General features: G+C 42.6%; 1 protein-coding gene and 1 pseudogene across 2 annotated transcripts; both read right to left on the reverse strand.

The window, feature by feature from the left end:
- Nucleotides 1–2,399: 2,399 nt before the first annotated feature.
- Nucleotides 2,400–13,344, reverse strand: LOC144597381 (prostaglandin E2 receptor EP2 subtype-like). 2 transcript variants are annotated; one of them, XM_078406692.1, is made up of 3 exons: nt 13,244–13,344; nt 11,498–12,303; nt 2,400–5,149 (listed from the first exon to the last, which is right to left on the reverse strand). In XM_078406692.1, the coding sequence occupies exons 2-3, from the start codon at nt 12,293–12,295 to the stop codon at nt 4,913–4,915; spliced, it is 1,035 nt and encodes a 344-aa protein (XP_078262818.1). In that variant the 5' UTR covers nt 12,296–12,303; nt 13,244–13,344; the 3' UTR covers nt 2,400–4,912. The 2 variants fall into 2 exon arrangements, with proteins under 2 accessions (XP_078262818.1, XP_078262820.1); XM_078406694.1 differs by having other exon boundaries at nt 11,498–12,308; nt 13,244–13,293.
- Nucleotides 6,320–6,907, reverse strand: LOC144597714 (RNA-binding protein 8A pseudogene; annotated as a pseudogene).
- Nucleotides 13,345–26,909: the final 13,565 nt, after the last annotated feature.

A 26,909-nucleotide genomic window follows, 5' to 3' on the forward strand; every position in this document is an offset into this window, starting at 1 on the left:
ACAGAAATACAATAACAGCATGATCTGGTTCAGTTTTACATTCTTGGATGTGTATGAGAAAAAAAGCAAGAGATAAAGAATTTAATAAATCTATTATACTAAACAAGAGTTTAGGGAGACCCTCCAAATTCCTCTCTCTCAACTCTTTTTTTTGTCAGATCTAATATTTCCAGGAACTTCTTCGTGTAAAGTGTGACTAGGCTGAGCTAAAGTCATGCTCTTCTCTTGGTATGGGTTGCACCCTCTTAGGTAGATGTGCCATGAACTTTCACACAGATGATAAAGTACATCAGTAAGGAATATGATAAACTGCAAATTAATCCAGCTAATCCAGACATAAAATACCTGAAGTCAATGATGCCATGCTGTGGACATATTGAATGTACCTTGAGTTGACAGCAGGCTTGATGTTTGCTGCTTGCAACATACAATGGACAAATTACTAAAATTCTCTCTCAGGGTAGCCTGATAAACCGTGGACATCTAAATGTTTTCATGAAGTACAAGGATAGTTAGCAGAGGGCTGTGCATTCTCTGTATCCTCAGTAGCGTGCCGATTTCCTGTTACAATCCAAGGAGAACAAGACTGCATTTTCCTGAGACAATTGCTTAAATGTTTTGCAACTGTATGATTGTGGCGGCAGAGTGGTGCAGCTGGTAGAGCTACTGCCTCACAGTGCCAGACACCCGGGTTCAATCCTGACATCGGAGTCTGCATGTTCTTCCTGTGGGTTTCCTCAGGGTGCTCCAGTTCCTTTCCACTTCTCAAAGACGTGTGGGTTTTTAAGCTTGATTGTCCCTCGTGTGCAGGGAGGGATGAGAAAGTGGGCTAACATTTTGTGTGAATTAGTGTGAACAGTTGATCAATGGTTGGTGTGGACCCAGTGGGCTGATAGGCCTGCTTCTGTATTTATCTTTCAGTCAATTCAATCAATCACTTACGTTTATGTTGCTCTGCATATTTTATAACAGTAATCTAAAGGAGCCTTATCTTTACTAAGTTGGTTGTTGCAGTAACTGCAGCCAATGTTTAAATGTAAGCGGAAACATTCCATAGGCAGTCAGCTTCAATAAATCAAGTTTTTATACTTGTTCTGGAAGTGAACAGATCAACTTCAAATTGTATTTAAAATTCTGATGGACTGTGATCGCAGCGCATTATATGTTGGAATACTAAAGTGGATTGCACTCTCTTCCTTGTCAGACTGAGTCCAGTATTTTAGTATCAACTAAGAGTTTGTTCTGCTACATATGATATCCCACTGACTTTTCCTTTCCGATTAGAGTTTTTAGAAATTCAAAACCACTTTTTAATCACTTTTGTCTGCTTTCAATCTTGATAAATGCCTACATATTTCCCAACACTCTGCAAAAATATCTTTGCCAAAAAAGTTTTAAAATAGAATGCCATTTATCACTTCTGGTGACCCTGCTATAGGAGGGATGTCCTTAAGTTGGAACGGGTGCAGAAGAGATTTACCAGGTGGAACCTGGGTTTGCTGGCTTGAGTTACTGGGAGAGGTTGGGTAGACTGGGACTTTTTTCTTTGGAGCTTCTTTGGAGGGGTGACCTTGGTAAGGTGTACAAGACCATTATGCCAGAGCTACTACACTCCAAACTCTCCCAGTTGACAATGCCTGAACCCCTCTGTCAGTGGATCATCAACTTCCTGACAGACAGGAAGCAGCATGCGAGTCTGGGAAAGCACATCTCGGACCCGCAGCATAGGAGCACCGCAAGGCTGCGTAATCTCCCCTATCCTTTACTCTCTCTACATCATCGACTGCACCTCCACAGACTCCTCTGTCAAGCTCCTCAAGATTGCGGATGACACAACCCTGATTGGAATGATCCAGGAGTCTGCCAACGGAAGGGAAGTGACACAGCCGGAGTCCTGGTGCCATTGCAACAACCTGGAGCTCAATGCTCTCAAGACAGTGGAACTGATTGTAGACTTTAGGAGAGCCTGAAGAGTAGAATTGAAAAGATTCTTCTGGGTGAAGAAATGTTTTCTCATCTCTGTCCTTATGAGCCGATTCCTTATTTGGAGGCTGTGATCCCTATTCTAGACATCGAGTCAGTGAAAACGTCATCCTCACATCTACCCATGTCAAGCCCCACACAAACTGTGTAGGAAGGAATTGCAGATGCTGGTTTAAACTGAAGATAGACACAAAACGCTGGAGCAACTTAGCGGAACAGAAGGATCTCAACCCAAATGTCACCCATTCCTTCTCTCCAGAGATGTTGCCTGTCCCGCTGAGTTACTCCAGCATTTTGTGTCTACCCACACAAACCGTGCTTAATCACCACATTGGAAAATATCCATTCCCGGAAATCAATTTCTCTATTTCCTGGGAGAGCAAAGAAAAAAGAGAAGAAATCCAATGTCCTGTTATAAAATTGTCATTTACAGCGAAATATTACAAAATCAGTTGGAAATACATAAATATTCTTTGCATGGTTTTAATCATATACATTGATGGAACTGTAGGCTTATTTTGGTGGAACAATACTATTCATAGTTTGTCTGTATGACAGATAGACCTACAAGTACACAGATTCCAGTAATGTTAATTACTGCATAGCTTCACATTTAAAATGTGTTATGAGATGCATATGTACAGGATAATTTCATCAAATTGGTCCAAGAAAAAAAATCTGATCCTAAAATAATATTTTAGTTTTACAATTACTGTACAAAACTAAGCGATATCTTCACTAATGTAATTATTTTAAGAAGCCCTCATTTTTCTCTTTGAACCTTGCCACACTGTAAATTCAGTTCCAAGTCATAGTTGAAAAATTACTGTTTCAAACCTTTGTACAACTTAACAGTAACAATTTTTCATTTAAAAATATTCATGTCAATCTTATCATCAAGCATAGTGAGATATTTTAACATGATAAGAGAATGAATTTATGTTGAATACGAATGTACTTTTAGAAGTTATTTTTATAGCATATAGCCTTTTTAACACTGTAAAGTGATAATTATCAGCTGTACAGTTGGTCTCCATTTCTGAGTATTTTGTGCTTAGATACCTCCAGTAGGTACAGAAAAGCTTTCATTAATTAATCATGAATTAAGATTATTATCACTGTCACCTCCAAACTCAAACAGATCATTTGGCAATTCTGGCAGAAATCAGTTTAAATGTGGAGATGAGTTTAAACTGTTTTTTTATTGTATCCAATTGTCATTTGGCAAATGTTGTAGGATGGGATTTTCACTTGAGTGCATAACACTCCAAACAGAATGAACCACTGCATACCTGATTGTCCATTAGAGTAAATCAAAACTAGATGCATAACAGGATCCAATGAAATGTCCCAATACTGAGGTCAAAACTTCTTTTACAACCTGAATTATTATGTAAAAACACAAAGTGTTTGAATAACTCAGCCGTTTAGACATGGAATCAGACCTGCTGAGTTACTCCAGCACTTTGTGCTTTTTGCTCAGGAATCCAGCACCTGCAGTTACTTATTACTAATTGTTATGTGCCCAGCTTCAAAGTAATATTTTAATTTAAATGTTGTAAACTGCTCAACAAAGGCCATCAATGAAATTATACATTATGAACATCAGGTTTGACAGTGATCTGAATGCAAGGTTCAATCAGAGTTTCAATATAACATTGCATGACCATTGAATTATCAACTGCTTGAAAGATTTATACAATACATACAAAATAAATTTGATTTTTTTCTTTTGAGATCCAATAAGGTGACAAATGCAATTTTGTCATACGTGGTGAAAGTCACGTTTTTATCTGTTTGGAAAAAACATCTGTGAGTCAATAATAACACTTGCTTCCTGCTCCTCACAACTCAAATACCAGAAAACCTGAGATTAGAACTGAGCCAAAGACTTGACGATAGAAGAAAATGAAAGAATTCATCGAGCCACTCCAAGATCCCGACTGTCTGTGTGGGTGTAGTAAGTCCCATGGCACTATTTAAAAGAACATTCTGGACAGTGGGAGCATAGGTTTAAGGTGAGAGAGGAAAGATTTAACAGCAACCTGTTAAACTATTTCATACAGACAGTGGTGAGTACATGGAACGACCTGCCAGAGGAAGTAGTTGAAGCAGGTCCAATAACGGCATTTAAAAGACATTTAGACGTACGTGGATAGGAAAGGTTTAGAGGGATATGGGGCAGCTTAGATGGGTATCTTGGTCAGTGTGGACGATTTGGGCCGAAGGTCCTATTCCTGTGCTGTTGAACCTGTTCGAATGTATGGTCGATGGGCCAAAGTTTCCATGCTGGATCTCTAAATGATACTACTTTAAAGTGTAACTTTTTAAAATTCCAAAAAAAATGAACAGCTGTTTCAAGGTTTGGCACAATTTAAACTCCAGAGTACAATCAAATAAAAGGCTTGCATCGAAATAGTGTTTTTCATAAATCCCTGAACAACCAAAGCTTTATTATCAATGTCTTTTTAAGTGTAATAATTGTAGTAACACTGGAAATGAGGTTGCCAAATAGTGCATTGTACAAAAAGGAATGAAATAATAACAGATTATCCATTTTTATGTTATTGGTTTAAAAACAAACATTGGACTGTCCTGGCCCTGTGTAAACATTTATACCCACCTGAGACAGAGAATGAAATCACAGTTTGTGTGAAAGATCATAAGATCATAAGGGATAGGAGCAGAATAAGCGATTTGGCCCATTAAGTCTGCTTCGCCATTCAATCATGGTTGATCTATCTGTCCCTCCTAACCCCATTCTCCTCCCTTCTCCCTATAATTGTAAATCCTCTTCTTATTTCAGATAAATAATGAAAAGCAAATTGCTCTGTCAAATCCCAAAACATGATATTCAAAGGGACAGAGACGGGTTACTATTAAACTTTGGCGAACAACTTCAGCACAATTCAAGTATCAAGAATGCCTGTCAAAAAGTGTCTTTGGTGTGATCGTTTGTCTTTTTGAAAGTGGTGTTAGGAGAATGTTGTCTGTTGGAAGTGGATTTGCAACACAATATCCTGGACAATATCTTTTTAGATGCAGATGTGTTGAAAATAATAAAAACCCACGGGTCAATTATCGAATTAAAAGACGAACAACGGAGAGCCAGGAGATCACGTTCGTGGAGTTTGACGTCGTAAAATGCTCCGATGTATGCACGAATCTGAGGACAAAAATAATAAGATCAAACACTGGCAAACACTTGAAAGAAACTTATAAACATTACAATTCAATTCACATTTGAATATTGACTTAAAAATCAGATTCAATGGCACTAAGATCCATTATGTAAAATAATGGTGATTTATTTTCAATTGAAAAACTTATGGAATACACTTCCAAAAGGAAAGGAGCTGAGGGGTAAACTTTATAAAGATTAATAAAATCATGTGAGGCAGAGATAAGGTGAATAGACAATGTATTTTCCTTGGGTAGGAGGGTCTACAACTAAAGTCAAGTCAAAAGTGTTTAATTGGCATTTGTACCAAAAACGGAACAATGAAATTCTTACTTGCAGCAGCACAATAGGTCTGTAAATGCTGTACTCAATAGATAACATAATAAACAAACAGTTCTTTTTAATATAGTGCAAAACAAAGGCCCAAAGTCCCTAGCATTACCAAGACAGTGTTGTAGTTGGTGTTTGTTGTATTCAATAGCCTGATGTCACTAGAGAGCATTCATTTAAGGTGAGAGGAGACAGATTTATCGTGGACCCAAGGGGCTACTTTTTTCTCACAGTGGATGGTTGTATATGGAACAAACTGCCTGAGGAAGTGGTAGGTACAACTGTGACATTTAAAACACATTTGGGCAGGTACACGGACAGAAAAGGTCTGGTGGGGGATTAGGGTTGCCAACTGTCCCGTATTAGTCGGGACATCCTGTATTTTGGGCTAAATTGGTTTGTCCTGTTTGGGACTGCCCTTGTCCCGCATTAGGCCCGGAGGGCGCTGTAGGCCCGGACACTGTAGGCCCCGACAGTGTAGGAAAAAACTGCAGATGCTGTTTAAAATCGAAGGAAGACACAAAATGCTGGAGTAACTCAGCGGGTCAGGCAGGATCTCGGGAGAGAAGGAATGGGTGACGTTTCGGGTTGAGACTCTCTTTCAGACTGTAGATTCTTTTTGAACTAAAATACTTTATTTCTGAGTGTTGTTTTGCACAAGCCAACCTTACCCTTCCCTTCCCACCCTCTCCCCAACCCCACGACAGTCCCGACTGAGATTAAACGGCCCCTGTAACGCACGGCTAAGTTTGGGCACGGCGATCTGCGGGCACATCTCAGTCGCCAGCGCTCCATCCCACTGGTCGCTCCGCACTCCATCCCGGCTCAGTGACATTCCCGGTCTGGGCTCCGGCTTCTCCTGTGGCCACTCCGCCTCTTGCTCCTCGGGGGCCCCCTGAAGAAGCCCCAGTCCATGCTGATGGGCTGCCCGGCCACCTCCGACCCGTTCAAACCCTCCATGGCCATCTGCGCCTCCATGTAGGTCTTGTACTCCACTAGAGCATAGCCCTTGAGGTAGCCGGTGCGCCGTTCCAGGTTGAGGTGCAGGTTCTTGATCTCACCGTAATCGGCAAACTTGTCATGGATGTCCTGCTCGGTGCCTTCCTCGTGGACCCCGATCACAAACAGGATCCACCCCTCCACCGAGCGTTGAGGGCCTGGCTCGTCACCGTCTTGCTCCGCGGAGTCGTAATCTTCTCGCAGCCTGGATCGAGCGCCTTCCTCGGAGCCAAATCCTCTCCCCTTCCTCTTCTTCACCTTCTCCTTCAGTTTGTGGCTACTTTCGTTGCCCTCGTCGTCCATGGCGAAGCCCTCACCGCCCGCCTCATGGAGGTCCAGCAGAAGATGGGTAACGTTTCGGGTCGAGACCCTTCTTCTGAGTGAGGATGGGTCTTGACCCGAAACGTCACCCATTCCTTCTCTCCCGAGATGCTGCCTGACCTGCTGAGTTACTCCAGCATTTTGTGTCTATCTCTGGACAGTGTAGGCCCAGAGGCCACCTCACAGAGGTTGGGTAACAACCCTCCTCCTGGCATGGGCGGCCGCCATTGGTGGAGCGGGAGCACGTGGCCACTGGCTGGGCGAGGTCACGTGGAGCGCGGGGCGGTGACGTCACCTTGTCCCGCATTTGGGATTGAGTTAGTTGGCAACCCTATGGGTGATGGTCCAGAGTCAGGCAAGTGAGGCTAGTTTGGTAAGGCAACTTGGTTGACATGGAAGGGCCTGTATCTACACTTTCTAACCCAATGACTGTGTAAATTTAAACAGCACCCTATCTAGTGCAACTGGCCCCATTTAATTTCAATTGTGTAGATAATGGAAGGATCTTAAAAAAGCCAATATACATGTCATAATAGATTTGGCCATGGGGACAAGAGACTGCAGATGCTTAGTGGGTTGGGCAGTATCAGAGGTGAAAGGAACAATGAATGTTTCGCCTCCATTCACCTTCCAGGTGAGGTAGAGATTCACATGCACCTCCTATAACCTCATCTATTGCATCCAGTGATCCCAATGTGACCTCCTGTACACTGATGAGACCAAGTGTAGACCCGGCGACCGCTTTGCCGAGCACGCCAAGATCTCCCAGTTACTAACCATTTTAACTCCCCTTCCCACTCCCACACTGACCTTTCTGTCCTGGGCCTCCTCCTCCATTGAAAGAGTGAAGCACACACAAACTGGAGGAACAGCACCTCATATTCCGCTTGGGTAGCTTGCAATCCAATAGTATTAACATTGAATTCCCCAATTTTAACACACAAACAGCCCACTTCCCACTCGACTTTCTTCTTGCCTGTCCCCCTTCTTTCCCCGCCTCTCCCCTCCCTTGAAACCTGGCCGACCTTGCACTAGAATCTCCCCTCCACCAGCATCGCTTCCTATGCCACACAATGTGCAACTTTTCTATCCCCGAGAACTCGCAAATCTTTATCCTTTTCGTCCCTGGACTTTATCCAACAATCTGCTTATCAAAACAACTCCTTGCCTGTGTTCGCCCATTACCGGCCATGCCCTGTCTTGTCCATTCTAGCTTTCTTTCCCGCCTCCCTGTAAACAGTCTGAAGAAGGGTCTCGACCCAAAGCGGCTCCTATCCATGTTCCCCAGAGATGCTGCCTGACCCGTTGAGTTATTCCAGCATTTTGTCTTTTTCTTTCATTAATGTTTTGTCCTTGTGTCAGGACTGGGCATTACTGGCAAGGCCTTAATGAATACCCATCTTTGATTAACCTTGGAAAAGCGCTGGTGAGTTTTTGTACTTCAGTTCAATTATTAAAAACTTGCCAGGTTGTTCATTTGTTAAAACTTCATTCAAGCAAAATACATAGACGAACCATAATTTGCATGTGTCTAATTTGTGACGTCTTAAAGATCATGAAGTTGTTAGCAGATGATATTATGGAGATGCTACAATCACAAATAACTATTTAAAATATTAGTGATGAATCTTAAAATTAATAAAGCAGAAGGTAAAATGTAAGTTACAATTTATATGGTTACTAGAACAGGGTGGACCCGCTGGGCCCAAAACTCTCCTGCATTGGTGTAGCACCTTCCCTTCCCCCACTCCACCCTCCCCCCCACACACCCACTCCATCCCCCCTCAACCTCCCTTTCCCCCCCTCTCCTCCCCTCCCCCCCTCACCCACTCCATCCCCCCTCACCTCTCCTTATCCCCCCTCCTCCCCTCACCCCCCCCTCCACTCCTAGTGACTCTCTGGCACACCCCCTTCCCACCCCCCCAACTCGACGGCTCTGCAACAGTGGCAGCTTGACGGCGACGGCCATTGCTTTGAGCGGGAAGATGCCCCCCCCCCCTCATTGGTCGCCACTCCCGTCTCTTGGGCGGGTCCCCTTTCCCCCCCACCCTCATTGGTCACCACTCCCCCACTCAGGCGGGTCCCATTGTGACGTCTAACACGGCTAACGGGCAGGGCAGGTGGAAAAGGGATTTATTAAGGTTTAAAAAAGTGATTTTTAACATTTAAAAAGTAAAAAACTTTAAAAATACCACAACCATTTGAACCGCAGGATAATGGTGAGTAAGGTAGTGCTAAAATTGTTGCACTATTGTGTACCGTTTTGGCTATATTTCGGGAACAGACAAATATGCAATGAAATATATATATATATATATATATATATATATATATATACATACACAAAATGAGAGTTTGAGTAAATTTCCCCGGTGTGGGACGAATAAAGGAATATATTATTATTAAGGAATATATTATATATAGATAGGTATTCTTCTATTTGTACTATGATTACATTGCATAATTTTCTGTTAGGCTTTATACCTTCTAACCTTTCTTTAGGATGTTAATCTTTACCAAAGGTATCTCCATGTAAATTAGCTACTTTCCATCCCGCATTCTCAACTGACAGAATTTTCCTGCATAAATGATGGTGTTCCAAAATGGTTGTAAATCTAATTAAGAGCCAGACAAGTTGTATAGCTGCAGATTCTCCACTGACGATTAAAAAATGTAGGAACTCTACTGACAGTTTGTATTTCCTTCCTGTGGGTTCGACATAATTCCAAAAATAAGTTGTTTTTTTGTTTGTGCCAGATCGAAACTTGCACAATCTTTAAAAAACTGACATTTTTTTCGTGACTTCACACACTATTTTTCTTGCAAGGCCAAAAAAGACAAATACACCAAACCTAGGTAACATAATTTTGACATTCAGCCTGAAAAAGGGTCTCGACCCGAAACGTCACCTATTCCTTTTCTCCAGAGATGCTGCCTGTCCTGCTGAGTTAGTCCAGCATTTTGTGTCTAGCTACAATTTTGACATTTATGCTTCTCTTTGGGAAAGGTTCTGAGCCAAGTTTAACATGTTGCACAATGAATTACGTAGGCGAACCTCTGTCAAACTGTCTTCCCAGCAACCACCAGACTTTTGAACGCTGCAGAACACTATCCACATTCACACATCAACGCAAAGTGCTGGAGGAACTCGGCAGGTCAGGCAGCATCACTGGAGAACATAGATTTAGGTGACGTTTAGGTTCAGGACCCTACTTCAGCAGTCTGAAGAAGAAGAATTCTGATATAAAAAATCACCTATCCATGTTCTCCAGAGACGCTGGGCTACTCCAGCACTTTGTAAACCAGCATTTACAGTTCCTTGTTTCTATGTACATCAACACCATCATCCCCTCCAAACTTATCATCAAACCATACGATTACTTAGTGTTATAGTCATTCATTTATTGTGTTATTATTCTACATTCATTTGTGTCTTATTGTCTTAACGGGCCTGTTAAGCTGCACCAAGGAAGAATTTCATTGTTCCCGTGTGACATGACAATTAAACACTCCTAACTCTCTTGAACTCGACAACGATTATCTACTAGACTGAAGAAGGGCCTCGACCAGAAACGTCACCTATCTAAGTTCTGCAGTGATGAGCCTGTCCCACTGCGTTACTCCAGCTCTCTGTGTCCTTTTTTGCATTAACCAGCATCTGCAGTTCCTTCTTTCTATATTATCTGTGTTTGGTTGTACTACTGAGTTTGGTTTTGCCCTATTATCTCGTAAAGTAAAGTAAACTTAAAGTAAAGTCTATTGTGGTCTTGTTACCTCCAATTACTGATTATTAATTTATTATATGATATATTTTTATACGTGTGATGTAATGATTTTTTTTTAAGCTGCGGCAAGAATGAAAGAATAAAAAGCACATTACCTCACACAGATAAATATATCACACAATAAATTAATAATTTATTGAATTTGAACCTGTTAATACTATAATACACAAATAATATACAATGACAATAGACAATAGGTGCAGGAGGAAGCCATTTGGCCCTTCGAGCCAGCACCACCATTCAATGTGATCATGGCTGATCATTCTCAATCAGTACCCCGTTCCTGCCTTCTCCCCATACCCCCTGACTCCGCTATCCTTAACAGCTCTATCCAGCTCTCTCTTGAATGCATTCAGAGAATTGGCCTCCACTGCCTTCTGAGGCAGAGAATTCCACAGATTCACAACTCTCTGACTGAAAAAGTTTTTCCTCATCTCAGTTCTAAATGGTTTACCCCTTATTCCTGGGGGGGGGGGGGGGGGGGGGCAGGACTTTCCTAAATGGCCTACCTCAGATCCTGGGGGGACAGGGCTTTCTCCATCGCTGCTCCCACACTCTGGAACTCACTACCGCAGACCATCAGAGACTCCTCCTCACTCACCACATTCAAAACATCACTGAAGTCTCACCTGTTCAGCACTGCCTTCAACCACTGACCTCACCTCACCTTATTTTTCCTTTTCTGTTCGTTTACTTATTTATTTCTTTTCTTTTCTATGTTTTAGTAAACCCTGTAAAGCGTCTTTGAGTGTTTAGAAAAGCGCTATATAAATGTAATGCATTATTATTATTATTATTATTAAACTGTGGCCCCTGGTTCTGGATACGATACGATAAATCGAGACTTTAATTGCTGTTCCACGGCACTTAAACGCTGTAGATTGTGGCTGGCACTCACCGTGAGGGGCACCGAGCAAATGACAAAGGTGGTGGTCATGATGGCGAGCAGAGCGAGGTGCTGGATCTCCTCGGACTGTGAGAGGTCCCGTCGCCTTGCCCCGGACGCCGTGGAGTGCCTGCGGGACCTGTGCCTCTTGTACATGCGGCAGAGGTTGACGATGACCGAGGCGTTGCACAGAAGGATGGAGACGATGAGGACCTTTGTCAGCACGGCGTAGGACAGCGAGTAGACGCGGTGCCTGGTGTCCTCTCGCAAAACCCCCATCTTGATGAAGCACCAAGTGCCGGGGCAATACTGCGCCGTGACTCCGAAGCCCATCAGAGGCAGGGCGCAGAAGAGCAGGCAGAAGATGAAGGTGGCGGGCACTGCCACCAGCCCGCAGCGGTTGCTGATGTGTCGCTGGTAGAAGTAAGGGCGGCTGAGGGAGAGGCAGCGCTCCAGGGCCATGGCGAACAGGATGAACATGGAGAACAAGCCGAAGAAAGCCATGGCGAAGGCGCAGAACTCGCAGAGCTGGAGGTCCACGAGTGTCCGACCCAGGGAGTAGGCGGTCAGCACCATGGGGCTGATGATCAGGGACCCCACCAGGTCGGTGACGATCAGACTGCTCACCAAGATGTAGAACAGGGACATCTTGTTCCTGGAGTTGCGCTTGTGGACCCCGAGAGCGGCCAGGGCCAGCAGGTTGCCCAGCACCCCGGTACCAAACATGACGGCGCTCATGGCTGGTCCGGCAGATCCACGGATCACCGTGTTGTTCTCGCAAGAGCCGTTCAGCATGGCCGGGGGCTCCATGCTGCTTCCTGGGCTGGGGAAAGGGGGAAAGGGTTGTGTTTCTGCCACTCCAGGACCGTCCAACTGCTACATCTGTCCCTCCTGCCCTGCCCACCCCATCCCATCCCCTGGACTTAATCCACACCCGGACCAGAAGCGTCTCCAACCGGGACCACGTGTGAGTCCGGACCGCCCCCCGACCCTCCTTCACACGCCCCCGACCTCAGCGCCGGACAGTCCCAAGTAAACAGTCGCCACCTCCCATACTTGGTACTGGCCAGAGCGACCATCCGCATCCTTGACCCACCCCATCCCAGCGGCTACCCGGGACATCCATCCCCACCCCCTACCCAGCAACATTCACCCCGATCCCCGCGACCCCCTTCCCCGGTCCGGGAGGGACATCCACCCACTTCCAGCGACCCCCCGCTTCCCCATTTACCCCGCTATCAGCATCCCATTACCCCACTGTATTCTGATAATCACCCCGTCCCCTGCGACCCACCGAGACATCTACCCAATTCCCGGCCACAACCAGCACCGCATCCATCGCCCGCGGCAGCACTCACACTCACTCGCTCGCTCACTCACACACTCACTCACTCCCGCGCTCACACACTCACTCACACACTCACTCACTCCCGCGCTCACACTCACTCACACTCACTCACTCACTCCCGCGCTCACACACTCACTCACACACTCACTCACTCCCTCACTCACACTCACTCACTCCCTCCCTCACACACTCACTCACTCATCCACTCACTCCCTCACCCACACACTCACTCACCCACACACTCACACACTCACCCACTCACTCACCCACTCACACACACACCCACTCACTCACTCACACACACACACACTCACTCACTCCCTCACTCACCCACACACTCACCCACCCACTCACCCACACACTCACTCACACCCACTCACTCACTCCCTCACTTACACACACACACTCACCGTGTAGTCAGCACCACATCCAGATTTACAACAACGTCGCCATTCCCCGCCATTGCTCTCCCCCAGCTAGCCGGCCTGGGCTCCACGAGAAGTGCTCAAGACCCGTTTCCCACGGGTCTGCTGCAATAAACGGAGAGGATATGAGTAACAGCTGCCGCCCCGAGGAAACCGGGGCTGTGGTGGTATTTCAGACCAAATCGTCAAATTGCAGCGTGACAAGTAATATCTTGTGTTCAACACACACACAGCGAGTATGTATCATGGTTTTGTTTGTTAAAATTTAGTTATGGGTCCAGCTGAATAGTAAGTAAACCAATTCAAGACGGCTAGTGTATATCTCATCTCTTGGAATGGATGGGGCGGATACAGTTTAAAACAAAATATAACCATATAACAACTACAGCACGGAAACAGGCCCGTTCGGCCCTACCAGTCCACGCCGACCACTCTCCCTGACTTAGTCTCATCTACCTGCACTCAGACCATAACCCTCTAATCCCCTCCCATCCATATACCTATCCAATTTACTCTTAACTAATAAAATCGAGCCTGCCTCCACCACTTCCACCGGAAGCCCATTCCATACAGCCACCACCCTCTGAGTAAAGAAGTTACCCCTCATGTTACCCCTAAACTTTTGTCCCTTCATTCTGAAGCTATGTCCCCTTGTTGGAATCTTCCCCACTCTCAAAGGGAAAAGCCTACCCACGTCAACTCTGTCCATCCCTCTCAAAATTTAAAAAACCTCTATCAAGTCCCCCCTCAACCTTCTACGCTCCAAAGAATAAAGACCCAACCTGCTCAACCTCTCTCTGTAGCTTAAGTGCTGAAACCCAGGCAATATTCTAGTAAATCTCCTCTGTACCCTCTCCATTTTGTCGACATCCTTCCTATAATTTGGCGACCAGAACTGCACACCATACTCCAGATTCGGCCTCACCAATGCCCTGTACAATTTTAACATTACATCCCAACTTCTATACTCGATGCTCTGATTTATAAAGGCAAGCATACCAAACGCCTATGGGGAATCAATAACAAGAGGACATATGTTCACGATGAGAGGGGCACGATTTAATATTAACCCGAGGGTTAGCTTTTAGTGTAAATCTCATCTCTTGCATTAGATAGGTGAATCCATTTTATTTTTAAACCCAGGTATAGGGGAATCAAAGCAAGAGGACACGCGTTTCAGAGAGTGACAAGGTTTAATATGAACCTGAAGGGCAGGTTTTTCACTCAGAGGTTGGTGGGGTATGGAACCAGCTGCCAGAGGAGGTGGTGGAGGCAAATACTATAATGGCATTTAAAAGATATTTGGGCAGGTAATGGATAGGAGTGGTTTAAAGGGATAGGGGCCAAACATGGGCAAATGGGATTTGCTTAGATGGGGTATCATGGTTGACATGGCCTATTTGGGGCAAAGAGCCTGCTTCTTTGTTGTATGGCTATAACTGTATCACATAAAATGACTAGCCCAAATAAAAACTTAGAAATCCCCTCCTGAAAAGAGGAATGAACCTGAAGCAATTTGCATTCAGTCATAGAGCTGTAGAGCACAGAAACAGGCCCTTCGGTGCACCATGTCCATGTTGACTAAGTTGAAATACTGGACAAGTCCCATTTGCCCTCGTTTGGTCTATATCCCTCTAAACCCATACTATCCATGTGTCTGTCCAAATGTCTTTTAAATGTCGTGAATTGTATCTATTTTTATAGCTTCCTCTGGCAGCTCGTTTCTGATACGGACTACCCTATAAGTGAAAGTGATAACCCTATAACTGAGGTATGGCCTTAACGTCTGCTTTGATGGGAGATCAGCTGGGTCAGTGGCAATGGGACACTCTGTCCAGCGTCTGAACATCAGAGTGGTCTTGCATACATTGCAGTGAAAGCAGAATGTGCAGGAAACACTCAGCTGGAAGGCGAAATAGTGTTTGCGTTTCAGATTGAAGAAACCATCTGAGCTAGAAAAGTAAGAAACAAGCTGGCTTTCAGTCATTGAGATGGCAGGGGAACGTTTGATATTCAAAAGGTGTATTTCTGATAAGGTGAGGTCAAAGAACCATATAGCTTGGAAACTGGCCCTTTGGAGCAACTCGTCTATGCTGACCAAGACGCCCTACTTAAGTTAGTCCCATTTTATCGTGCTTGGCTCCTATCCCTCTAACCCTTTCCTATCCAAGTACCTGTCCAAATGTCTTTTAAATATTTTTGTCGTATCTGCCTAAACTACTTCCTCTGGCAGCTTGTTCCATAAACCCACCACTTTCTGTTTGAAAAAGTTGCCCTTCTGGTTCCTATTAAATCTTTCCCTTTTTACCTTAAACCTGTGCCCTCGAGTTCTTGATTTCTATACCCTATCTATTCCCCTCATGATTTTATACACCATCAAACGTTCATCCCTTAGCCTCCTGCAAACCATAGAATAAAGTTCTTGCCTGCCCAACATTTCCTTGCAGCTAAGGTCCTTGAGTCCTGGCAAAATCCTCGTAAATCTTCTCTGCACTCTTTTCAACTTCATGGCATCTTTCCTATAGCAGGTGACAAAATGTGAGCACAATATTCCAAGTGCAGTCTCACCAACATCTTGTATAAATGCAATATAATGTCTCAACTTCCATACTCATTCCCTGATGGATGAAAGCCAATGTGCTAAATGCCTTCTTCTCCACCCTAGCTACCCGCGATGCCACTTTCAGGGAACTATGTACCTGTACTCCTATTCCTTCTGCTCTACAACATTCCCGAGGGCCCTGTGAAGTTCCTGCTCTGGTCTGCCTTCCCAAAATGCAACAACTCATACTTTAGTTCAGTTTAGTTTAGTTTTGGGATACAGTGTGAAAACAGGCCCTTCGGCCCACCGAGTCCGTGCCAATCAGCGATTTCCCGTACACTAGCACTATCCTACAAATTAAGGGCAATTTACAATTTACAGAAGTCAATAAACCTCGCTGGAATTTAGAAGATTGAGGGGGGATCTTATAGAAACTTACAAAATTCTTAAGGGGTTGGACAGGCTAGATGCAGGAAGATTGTTCCCGATGTTGGGGAAGTCCAGAACAAGGGGTCACAGTTTAAGGATAAGGGGGAAGTCTTTTAGGACCGAGATGAGAACGTTTTTTTTCACACAGAGAGTGGTGAATCTGTGGAATTCTCTGCCACAGAAGGTAGTTGAGGCCAGTTCATTGGCTATATTTAAGAGGGAGTTAGATGTGGCCCTTGTGGCTAAAGGGATCAGGGGGTATGGAGAGAAGGCAGGTATGGGATACTGAGTTGGATGATCAGCCATGATCATATTGAATGGCGGTGCAGGCTCAAAGGGCCGAATGGCCTACTCCTGCACCTATTTTCTATGTTTCTAACCTGTATGTCTTTGGAATGTGGGAGGAAACTGGAGCTCCCAGAGAAAACCCATGCAGGTCACGGGGAGAACATATAATCTCCGTATCGACAGCTCCCGTAGTCAGGATTGAACTCTGGCGCTGTAAGGCAACAATACTACCGCTGTGTCACCATGCTACCCTTATTTGAATTAAACTCCATTTGCCATACCTCAACCCAATTACCCAACTGGACAATGCCCCGCTGTAATTCTTGATAACCACCTACACTCTCTATGATTCCATCTATTTTAGTGCCATCTGCAGATTCACTATTCATGCCAGGGTTATCAAGGTGATACTCCCATAAATATTTTCCTTTGTGTAAGATATGATTCCAGCCATTGGAGTGCTTTCTTCCTGATGCCCATTGAATCCAGTTGAACCCACGCACCTTGCTGCCATAGTACGTCACATCCTTTCACAATCTGCATCAACGATTTGGCTAAAGGAACCAAATGTCACAATTAAATTTGCTGACAATGCGAAACTACCAAATATGCAAGAGGAAATTAAAGTGGGTTCAAGAAGATATGCACTAGCTGAGTGCATGTTGGAGAACATGGACGATGGAACATAATGTAAAACTAATGAGGTCATCATCCAATTTGGCATGCTTTTTCACACAGAGGCTGGTGGGTACATGGAACAAGCTGCCAGAGGGAGTGGTTGTGGCAGGTACAATAACAACATTGAAAAGACACTAGGACAGGGGTAGCTCAGTGGTAGAGTTGCTGCCATACAGAGTCAGAGAACCTCGTTCGATCCTGTTTACAGGTGCTATTTCATTTCATTTCATTTCATTTCATTTTATTTTATTTCGAACATGTTAAAAGACATCAATTAAAAAACAAAATAAACAAAAAAACAGAAGAAATACAAGGAATTTCATCCATTACTTAACATGTGCGAAAAGGAGTAGGAAGAAGTGTGAACTTATTTAATCCTACCCCCATTCCCTAATCAATATTTATCAAGTATCAGATATTAATACAAAAATACTCATACACACTTATATGTTCATATAGATATACTTATTTAAATAATGATGTGTTATTATATGTAGACCCCTGGTGACTGTTAATCCCCCCTCCTCACTGTACCTAGAAAAAATCATGTGTTTATATTTGTTTTTAAACTGGATGATGTTTGAACATTGTTTTAATTCCGCATTCATTCTGTTCCATAGCTTTACTCCACTGATTCATATAGAAAATCTTTTCATTGTTGTTCGAGTATTGCGAATCTTGAAATTTAATGTTCCCCTTAAATTATACCCCCCCCCCCTCTCTTTCATAAAACATTTCCTGTAAGTTACTTGGTAGCAAATTGTTTCTCACTTTGTACATGAATTGAGCTGTTTGATATTCCACAATGTCATAAAATTTGATTATTTTAGACTTTATAAATAATGAGTTGGTGTGTTCACAAAAACCGACATTATGAATTATTCTAATGGCTCTTTTTTGCAGTATGAATAGTGGTTGTAGTGAACTCATATATGTACTTCCCCACACCTCTATACAGTAACTTAAATGAGGTGAAACTAGTGAACAGAACAGAATGCGAAGTGATTTGTTATCTAGGAAATGTTTTGCTTTGGCCAGACCTGAAATGCTTCTAGATACTTTACTGTGGATATGTTTAATGTGAGATTTCCAGCAAATTTTTTCATCTATTATCACCCCAAGGAATTTAGTTTCATTTACTCTTTCTATGTTGACACCCTCTATCTGTACCTGTGCTTGATTGTTTATTTTACTGTTCCCAAATATCATAATTTTTGTTTTGCTCAAGTTTAGTGATAATTTGTTAATGTCAAACCATTTTTTAATTTTGCAAAATTCTGAGGTGATACTGTCCAAAAGTTGCTGTAAATTTTCACCAGAACCAAGAATGTTAGTGTCATCAGCAAATAGGATGAATTTCAATATTTTTGATAATTTACATATATCATTGATGTAGATGATGAAGAGTTTAGGACCCAACACTGACCCCTGGGGGACTCCACACACAATGTCCAAACATCCAGACTGATATTCTCCCATCTTCACGAATTGTTTCCTGTTCTTTAAATAACTTCTAACCCACTCTAAAACCAACCCCTTAATCCCATATAGTTCCAATTTATTGATTAATATTTCATGATTTATTGTATCGAATGCTTTTTTTAGATCAATGAATACCCCAACAGCATATTTCTTTTTATCTATAGAATTTGTGATTTGTTCAATGAGTTCAGTTAAAGCTAGTGATGTTGACAGGTTACTTCTGAATCCATATTGACCATTAGAGAGTAAATTGTGCTTATCTATGAAATTGTCTAATCTGTTGACGAAAAGTTTTTCCAGAATTTTAGAGAACTGTGGGAGAAGAGAAACAGGTCTGTAATTTGTGAAGTGGTGTTTATCTCCAGTTTTATACAGCGGAATAACTTTAGCTATTTTCATATTATTGGGAAATTGACCGGTTTGTAATGATAAGTTAAAAATGTGTGTTAGTGGTTTAGAAATCCCATCAATTACCTTTTTTTAAAACTATTTTCATATCTGTCTCATTATAATCAGTGGATGTTTTATTCTTGCATTTATTAACAATATCTACAATCTCCATTTCTTCTACCAGTTTAAGAAACATTGTACTTGGATTCGTTTCTATAAGATTATCATTAGATGTCACCGGATCTGGGATTTTTTCTGCTAAATTAGGTCCAACACTTACAAAAAAATTATTAAATTTATTAACCACGTCATCCATGTTATTTATTGTCTTATCATTTTCTATAAAATACTGCGGGTAATTAATCTGTCTAGAGTTATTTCTAATTATGCTGTTTAATATATTCCATATACCCTTAATGTTGTGTTTATTGTTTTCTAATAGTTTATTATAATATTCTTTCTTACAATTTCTCATGATATTAGTTAACTTGTTTTTATATTTCTTATATTTATTTTCTGCTTCTATAGTTCTATGTTTAATGAATTCTCTGTATAGTGTGTTTTTCTTTTTGCAGGCATTTAGCAATCCTTTTGACATCCAATGATTATCTTTATACTTTATACCTTATTTCTCTACAATATTGTTTCATTGGACAATTTTTATCATATAGTATTTTAAATATTCTTATAAATCTATCTCTACACAGTTGATACGTTCTTCCTGTGACCGCGAGGGTTTTCTCCGGGTGCTCCTGATTCCTCCCACACTCCAAAAACGTACAGGTTTGTATGTTAATTGGCTTTGGCAAAAATTGTAAATTGTCTCTAGGGTGCAGAATAGTGCTAGTGTACGGGGTTATCACTGCTCGGTGCCGACTCGGTGGGTTGAAGGGCCTGTTTCCACACTGTGTCTCTAAACTATACCAAACTAAACTAAACAAATCATCCCATGCCTATGTAATTTCCTTTTAAACCCTATCCCTCAGAATCCCCTCCAACAACTTTTCCGCTACTGACGCTGGGCTCACCGGCCTGTGGTTCCCTGGTTTGCCCCTGTTGTGCTTCCTGCATAACTGTATAATTGTTCATTATTTATAGTTGTGAATGGTTCAGGAAGAGTGTTCTGCAATTCCTCAATGGCAATTAGCCAAAAAATTATATGGCTTTCCATTTCAGTCCATTCAGTCCATTATAAAACAATGGCTAGAGCAGGTGCTTTTAATCCGCATAATCCATTAAAGAATGAAGCCGTCCAAAAGACAGTTTAATCCACACTATTTTTAATTCTGTCTCATTTAATATCATTAGTTTCTTTCAGATATAACTTAAATGGTCTCTTGTCCATTTTATGACTTTGTTTATATTCGTGACAATAAACCAGAAGCCACACAGTTTTAATTGGAAGCTTGTCATTAATGTTACAAAGGTCAAGGACTCAATTTTACAACTGTAATTTTTAGATGCACATCCATAGCAAGTGTGGCAGAACACTGAAATGCTTTCTCTGATCAGTATATGGATGTACAGGGTGAAGACAACTTGGCAAGAGGTAACTGCAATGAACAGAGCCTATGGCAGCAGGTAGATAAAGGATTGCAGTATTGAAGGGTTAATGACTTCATCTGGTCATTTTTCAGTTTCAGTTTAGTTTATTGTCGTGTACCGAGGTACAGTGAAAAGCGTGCTAAACAGTCAGCGGAAAGACAATACGTGATTACAATTGAGCAATTTACAGTGTATAGAGATGTAAAAATGTGGAGTGATTGTAGATATGCTTCTGTGGCTAGCATGCTAAGATTCGCTTGGGTTGGGCACTATCATATGTGGTGAATGGGACTTTGCAAGTACCTTTCTATAATTGGAATGGAGCTTTGCATCCTGTAAGGAGGGGCTAGATGCAAAATACATCTGGTTAACATGAATATAAGAAGAATTAGAAATAATACAAGCTTACATCCGCAGTGAAAGGGGGAAGGGTGAAAGGAAGAAAATGGGTCGATCCTGAGGTGGAAATACTGTCATAATCTAGTTTGTTTTTTGCACTGTCTGACACCAAATGGATGATAATTCATAGAGAAATGCAGGCTGCTCTGTTGTATATTGTGGTCCATTGGTGCTCTTCACTAGCTATATAAATCTGAGTTATGAATGTAAGTATGATTAGAAGAAGGTATATCATTACATCCACGTCTCACAGTGGATAACATTAGGATGAATTATACACAGAAATGTTTAGTCCAGTTATGTATGATTTTGCTAAAAGGCAGACCAAAATGTTACTGCCATGTACAGAAAATAATCGAAAAAGCTGAAACACTGGCCTTTGGATCCAGAGGACGTATGCAATTCCATTGATGTTTATCAATTCCTAAGCCTGGATGGGAACTAATTATGGAGGATGACCCATCGAATGTTGTAGTTGATGAGATGAGAAAGGAGGATCAGGGGAAATGCTGTTCTTGTTCTGGTTGGGAGGAGAGGAGATGGGAGCAGAAGTGCCGTGAAATTGTGGAAAAGTTGCATCTTGGGGAAAAGAAAACACTTTGAAGCAACAGTGTGGATGGTGTTATCATCAGAAACGAGAGAGACAGAGAATCTTGGTGAATGCAATGGAGATATCCCAGGGACCACATTGTAGACCAGATATCCAAGTCTGCATGGGTGATGGTTTCTAACCTATCTACTGCGACGGAGGGAGGGATGCCAAAATAGAGAAAGGAAGAGTCAGAAATAGTTCATGTGAGAGTGAGAACAGGATAGAAGTTGGCTGCAAAGGTAATGACACTGAAGGTTTGGTGCATGGGTAGAATGTTGTTGTCAATATACTGAATGCAGAGGTGAGAGAGAGGCCTGAGCAGGACTGAAAGAAGGATCATTTGATGCATCCTATGTAGACAGAAACGCGGCTTTGGTCTACATGGTTCCCCATAGCTGTTCCTTTGCTTTGGAGTCCAGACCATGCCGTCTTCTTACTCCTACCGTCAGACAGGAGGTACAGAGGACTGAAGTCTCGCACCATCAGATTCAGGACAGCTACTTTACTACAACTATTAGGTTCATGAACCAGTCTGTACAACCCTAACTGAACCTTGGCAATAAACACCATGGTCTACTGTGGACTTGTTATTTTTCCAATTATCTTTGCACTAATGTCTTGTTTTTTTGGAGATTATATGTGTAATTTATGTTGTGTGTTTGTCTGAGTCTATGTGCCTGTGATGACACTGGAAGATTTTCATTGTACTTGCACCTCACCGTACCTGTGCATCTGACAATACTGGAAACTCGACTTGCTGGAGCAATTATAAAATATGAGAACAAGCTTACTCATGTGAAGGACATGGTCGTAAGAATGTAGCTGTCAGGGTGGTATAGGTCTTTGATGATATTGGCTGCTTTTTGACTACTGATCAATGAGCTTTGCCCACTTTTACCTCTCCCAGTATTTCATGGTTATTTATTGTAACAAATAATGTATCAAGGCAACACAGGTAGTAGAGCGTCTGCCTCATAGTTTCAGAGACGTGGGCTCGAACTTGAACTCAGATGGTGCTAATGAGGAGTTTGCCATTCTCACTGCGATGATGTGGGGTTTCTCCCAGTGCTCAAAAACTTGGGGGTTGGTCAGCAAAATGGCTGCTGTAAATTGCCCCCAGTGGGTAGGCGAGTGGTAGAATCTGGGGGAAATACGGGGAAAATAAAAAATGATTCTAAAATAGAATTAGTTCAAATTTGAGATGTGCACTTTTAATGGATCGAAGGACACGTGGCACTATGATTCTAATATTTGTATTTTAACTTTTAAGAATTAAAATTTTAAATTAAAGCAATTTAGTAAAATAAATCTTGTACTTTTCTATGTCCTATGTAAGTGGCTGAATTGAAAAAGAAAACTAAGATTTGAGTCTTTCGAAATGGGGATATTTGTGAAGGCACAACACTGAACACAAAGGAAACTCATTGCACAAGCATGAGAGTGCTTGCAATTGAGGGAGCCGCCCAGTCCCTATTGTTTTGTTTGACAGCTAACATAGATGTAACAAGGACAATTAGCCACAGTGCAACTTCATGATACCATCTTGAATTGAATTGAATACTGTATTGTCACATGTGAAATTCTTTGCTTGCACACTCAGAGGTTGCCATGTAAAGGGCGCCAGGTCCTCCTTTGTCCCCCCCCTCACCCCAACCCTCCTCATGACAGTTCCTCCACGCCGGGTCCATTGTTCTCGCTCCCCCCCCCCCCCCTCCCCCCCCGCCACCTCACCTCACCCTCCCACCCCCACACCCTTCATGTCTCATGTGCACATAGAGGGATGATTGCCAATATTTGAAGGCAGGATTTAACTTGAATCTACTGCTACCACATAACCCTGCCAAGTTTATATTGTCCCATAGCAACAGACAGCAAAGGTCTTCTGAGTGAGTCAAAGTGAAATATTTGCATTGAGAAACCCACTGGCGGTGGCAATGATGCTTGAGATAAAACTGCCACATCAAAATGTAACATTCTAAGTTAAAGAAAAATGTTCGCTTCAGTTTATATTTTATTTCTGGAGCTAAATGTTGGAAATGGTAAACATTTGCAACATAGAAGAGAACGTTGTTCTAATGTACGTTGTTCTAACGTTCTAATAGCGTAGGAACAAACTTTGCAGCCCAGGGTGTTTGTGCGGAACATGGTGCAATATTAAACTAATCCCTTCTGCCTGCATGGGATTCATATCCCTCATTCCCTGCATATGGATGTGCCTATCTAAAAACCTCTTAAATGCCACTATTGTATTTATTTCCATCACCATCCTGGGCAGTGCGTTCCATGCACCCACCATTCTCTCTGTGAGAAACTTCTCCTACACATCTCTTTTAATCTTTCCCCATATCACCTTAAAGCTATGACCTCTTGTATTTGATGTTTCCACCCTGGGGACAAAAGTTCGGACCCCCTCAACCTCCGATTCTCCAGAGAAAAGAAACTAATTTCATTCAACCTCTCCTCGTGGTTTACACCCTCTAATCCAGGCAGCATCCTGATAAATATCTTCTGTGCCCTCTCCAAAGCATTCACATCCTCTCTGTAACCAGAGCAGTACACATTACACCAAATGTGACCTTATCTAAGTTTTATAAAGCTGCAACATGACTTCCTGACTCTTATACTTAATGTCACGACTGATGAAGTCAAGCCCACCACACGCCTTCTTTACCACTCTATTTAATTGTTTTGTAACTTTCAGGGAGCTATGTTCTTGAACTCTAAGATCTCTCTGTAGATCAGTGTGGTTAAGGGTCCTGCATTAATTGTATACTTTTCCCTGATATTTGATCTCCCAAAGTACACTTGGTACAATTTCTCCGCCCATATCTGTAACTGATCTATTTCCTGTTGTATCCTTTGACCATCTTCTTCACTGTCTGCAACTCTACCGCTTTTTGTGATGTCTTCAAACTTACTAAGCAACCCATTTACATTTTTGTCCAAGTTTTATTTCACAAACAACAGAAGTCCCAGCATGGATCCCTCCGGAATACGGCTGGTCACTGACCTGTCACCAGTAATAGACCCGTCCACCACTATCCTCTGTCTTCTATGGGTAAGCCAGTCCTGAATCCAAAATACAAAGTCATGGTCGATCCCACACATTTTAATCTTCTGGAACAAACAGCATATCATGAGTGGCTTTGTCAAGTGCCTTACTAAAGTCCATGTGGACAATATCCACAGTCCCAATATCCACAGTCCACAGTCCCAATATCCACAATCACCTTTGTCACCTCTTCAAAAAATCTAATCAAGTTTGTAAACCATGACCTGCCTCATAGAAAGCCATAGATAGCCATAAAATGCTGGAGTAACTCAACGGGACAGGCAGCATCTCTGGAGATAAGGAATGGGTGATGTTTCGGGTCGACCACATGCTCACTGTCTATAACTGTCATCATTCTCCTACAAATATGAGTAAATCCCATCCCTGAGAATCCTTTCCAATAGTATCTTCTGAGGTGAGCCTCACTGGCCTATAATCTCCTAGATTATTCCCATTTGCTTTCTGCAACAAAGGAACAGCATTGGATACTCTCCAGTCTTCCAAGAACTGTTGGGCAGTAATTCAGCATAGAAGTATAAAGAAAATAAAAGTTTTAATTCCGATGTAAATTGCAAACATTTGGACTAAGAACATCTTTTACATTAATATATATGGCTGGAGTCTGGTCTGATTCTTCCTTTACCAGTTTCCATTTATTATTGCAGCCTGTATTGCAGGCTGTCTATATAATGCCTGCTGCTGAATGTTTAAACAAGTTTCTGGGGACAGTGAGTCATTACGATGGCATTCCTTTGGACCCTACGTTTATACAAACCTCAACTGGTTTGGACTTGCATGAACATAGGGTAATAAAAACACAAAGTATTCACATAGAAACTTTTTCTCGGTAATATAATATTCCTGCCATTTGCTTACAAGCTACACATCATCATTCTGCTAAATAGTAGGGGTATCATGTCCTTTCAACAGTTTTTAAATATCTCTAATGCAGACAATGTAAATTATTCAACATTAAAACTGGAAAGAGTGCGGAGAAGATTTTAAGCTGGAAAGAGTGCAGAGATTTACAAGGATGCTCCAAGTACAGATATTTGCCAGAACTCAAGGGCCTGAACTGTAGGGAGAGATTGGTATGAAGGCTTGGACTTTATTCCTTGGAGTGCAGGATACTGAAGGGTGACCTTAGAGAGGTGTATAAAAACATTAGGGGAATAGATAGGGTGAATGCACAGTCTTAACAAGAGTAGGGGAATCCAGATCGAGAGGGCAAATGTTTAAGGTGAGGGTTAGTAGGAAACTAAGGAACACACAGATCCGAAACATCACCCATTCCTTCTCTCCTGAGATCGACCCGAAACGTCACCCATTCCTTCTCTCCTGAGATGCTGCCTGATGTGCTGAGTTACTCCAGCATTTTGTGAATAAACACCGATTTGTACCAGCATCTGCAGTTATTTTCTTATAACACACAGAGGGAGGTGGGTATATGGAACGAGCTGCCAGAGGAAGTGGTTGAGGCAGGTACAATAACAACACTTAAGGGACATTTGGACAGGTAAATGTGGACAGGAAAGGTTTAGAGGGATGTCAATAGTCAATAGTCGTTTATTTGTCACATACACATAAATGCGTAGTGAAATGAAACATTACCCGCAGTTGAACAATAAGACCAATAAGAATAATCAATAAAAATGCAATAACACATACAATCACAAACTAACACCAAACAAAAAGAAACATCCATCACAGTGAGTCTCCTCCAGTCCCTCCCCACTGTGATGGAAGGCCACAATGTCTTTTCTCTTCCCCTGCCGTCTTCTCCCGCGGTCAGGCTGTTGTCGTTGCCACGTCGGGGCGGTCGGGGCTCCCGACATTGAAGCCCCCGCCGGGTGGTGAAAATCCCGCGGCCTATTTCAGGCCGTGCCGGACGGTGAAAGGTCCGCGGCGGGCCGACCCAAGCCCCGTGATTCGGGACGGGCGAACACGCTGCCGCTGCTCCCGATGTCGGCCCCCATCCAGGGGACCTAATATGGGCAATGGGACTTTCTTCGTTGGGACATCCCAGTTGGCATGGTCAAATTTGGCTTTATTGATCCCTGGCAAAGATTGGTAGGCACTACCAATTACTCTTGGAGTCTTTCTGTAATATGTAACTGCTCTGCTGTTGGTCTCAATAGTAAATCTAACTGTGGAGTGGACAATCAGATGCAGTAGAATCTGATTGTCAGGTTGATTTGGATATCCATGCTTGACCCCACTTGAACAGAGGTCTCAGATGTGCTGATCATGGCAA

This window comes from Rhinoraja longicauda, chromosome 10 (assembly GCF_053455715.1).
Source record: "Rhinoraja longicauda isolate Sanriku21f chromosome 10, sRhiLon1.1, whole genome shotgun sequence".
Lineage (NCBI taxonomy): Eukaryota > Metazoa > Chordata > Chondrichthyes > Rajiformes > Arhynchobatidae > Rhinoraja > Rhinoraja longicauda.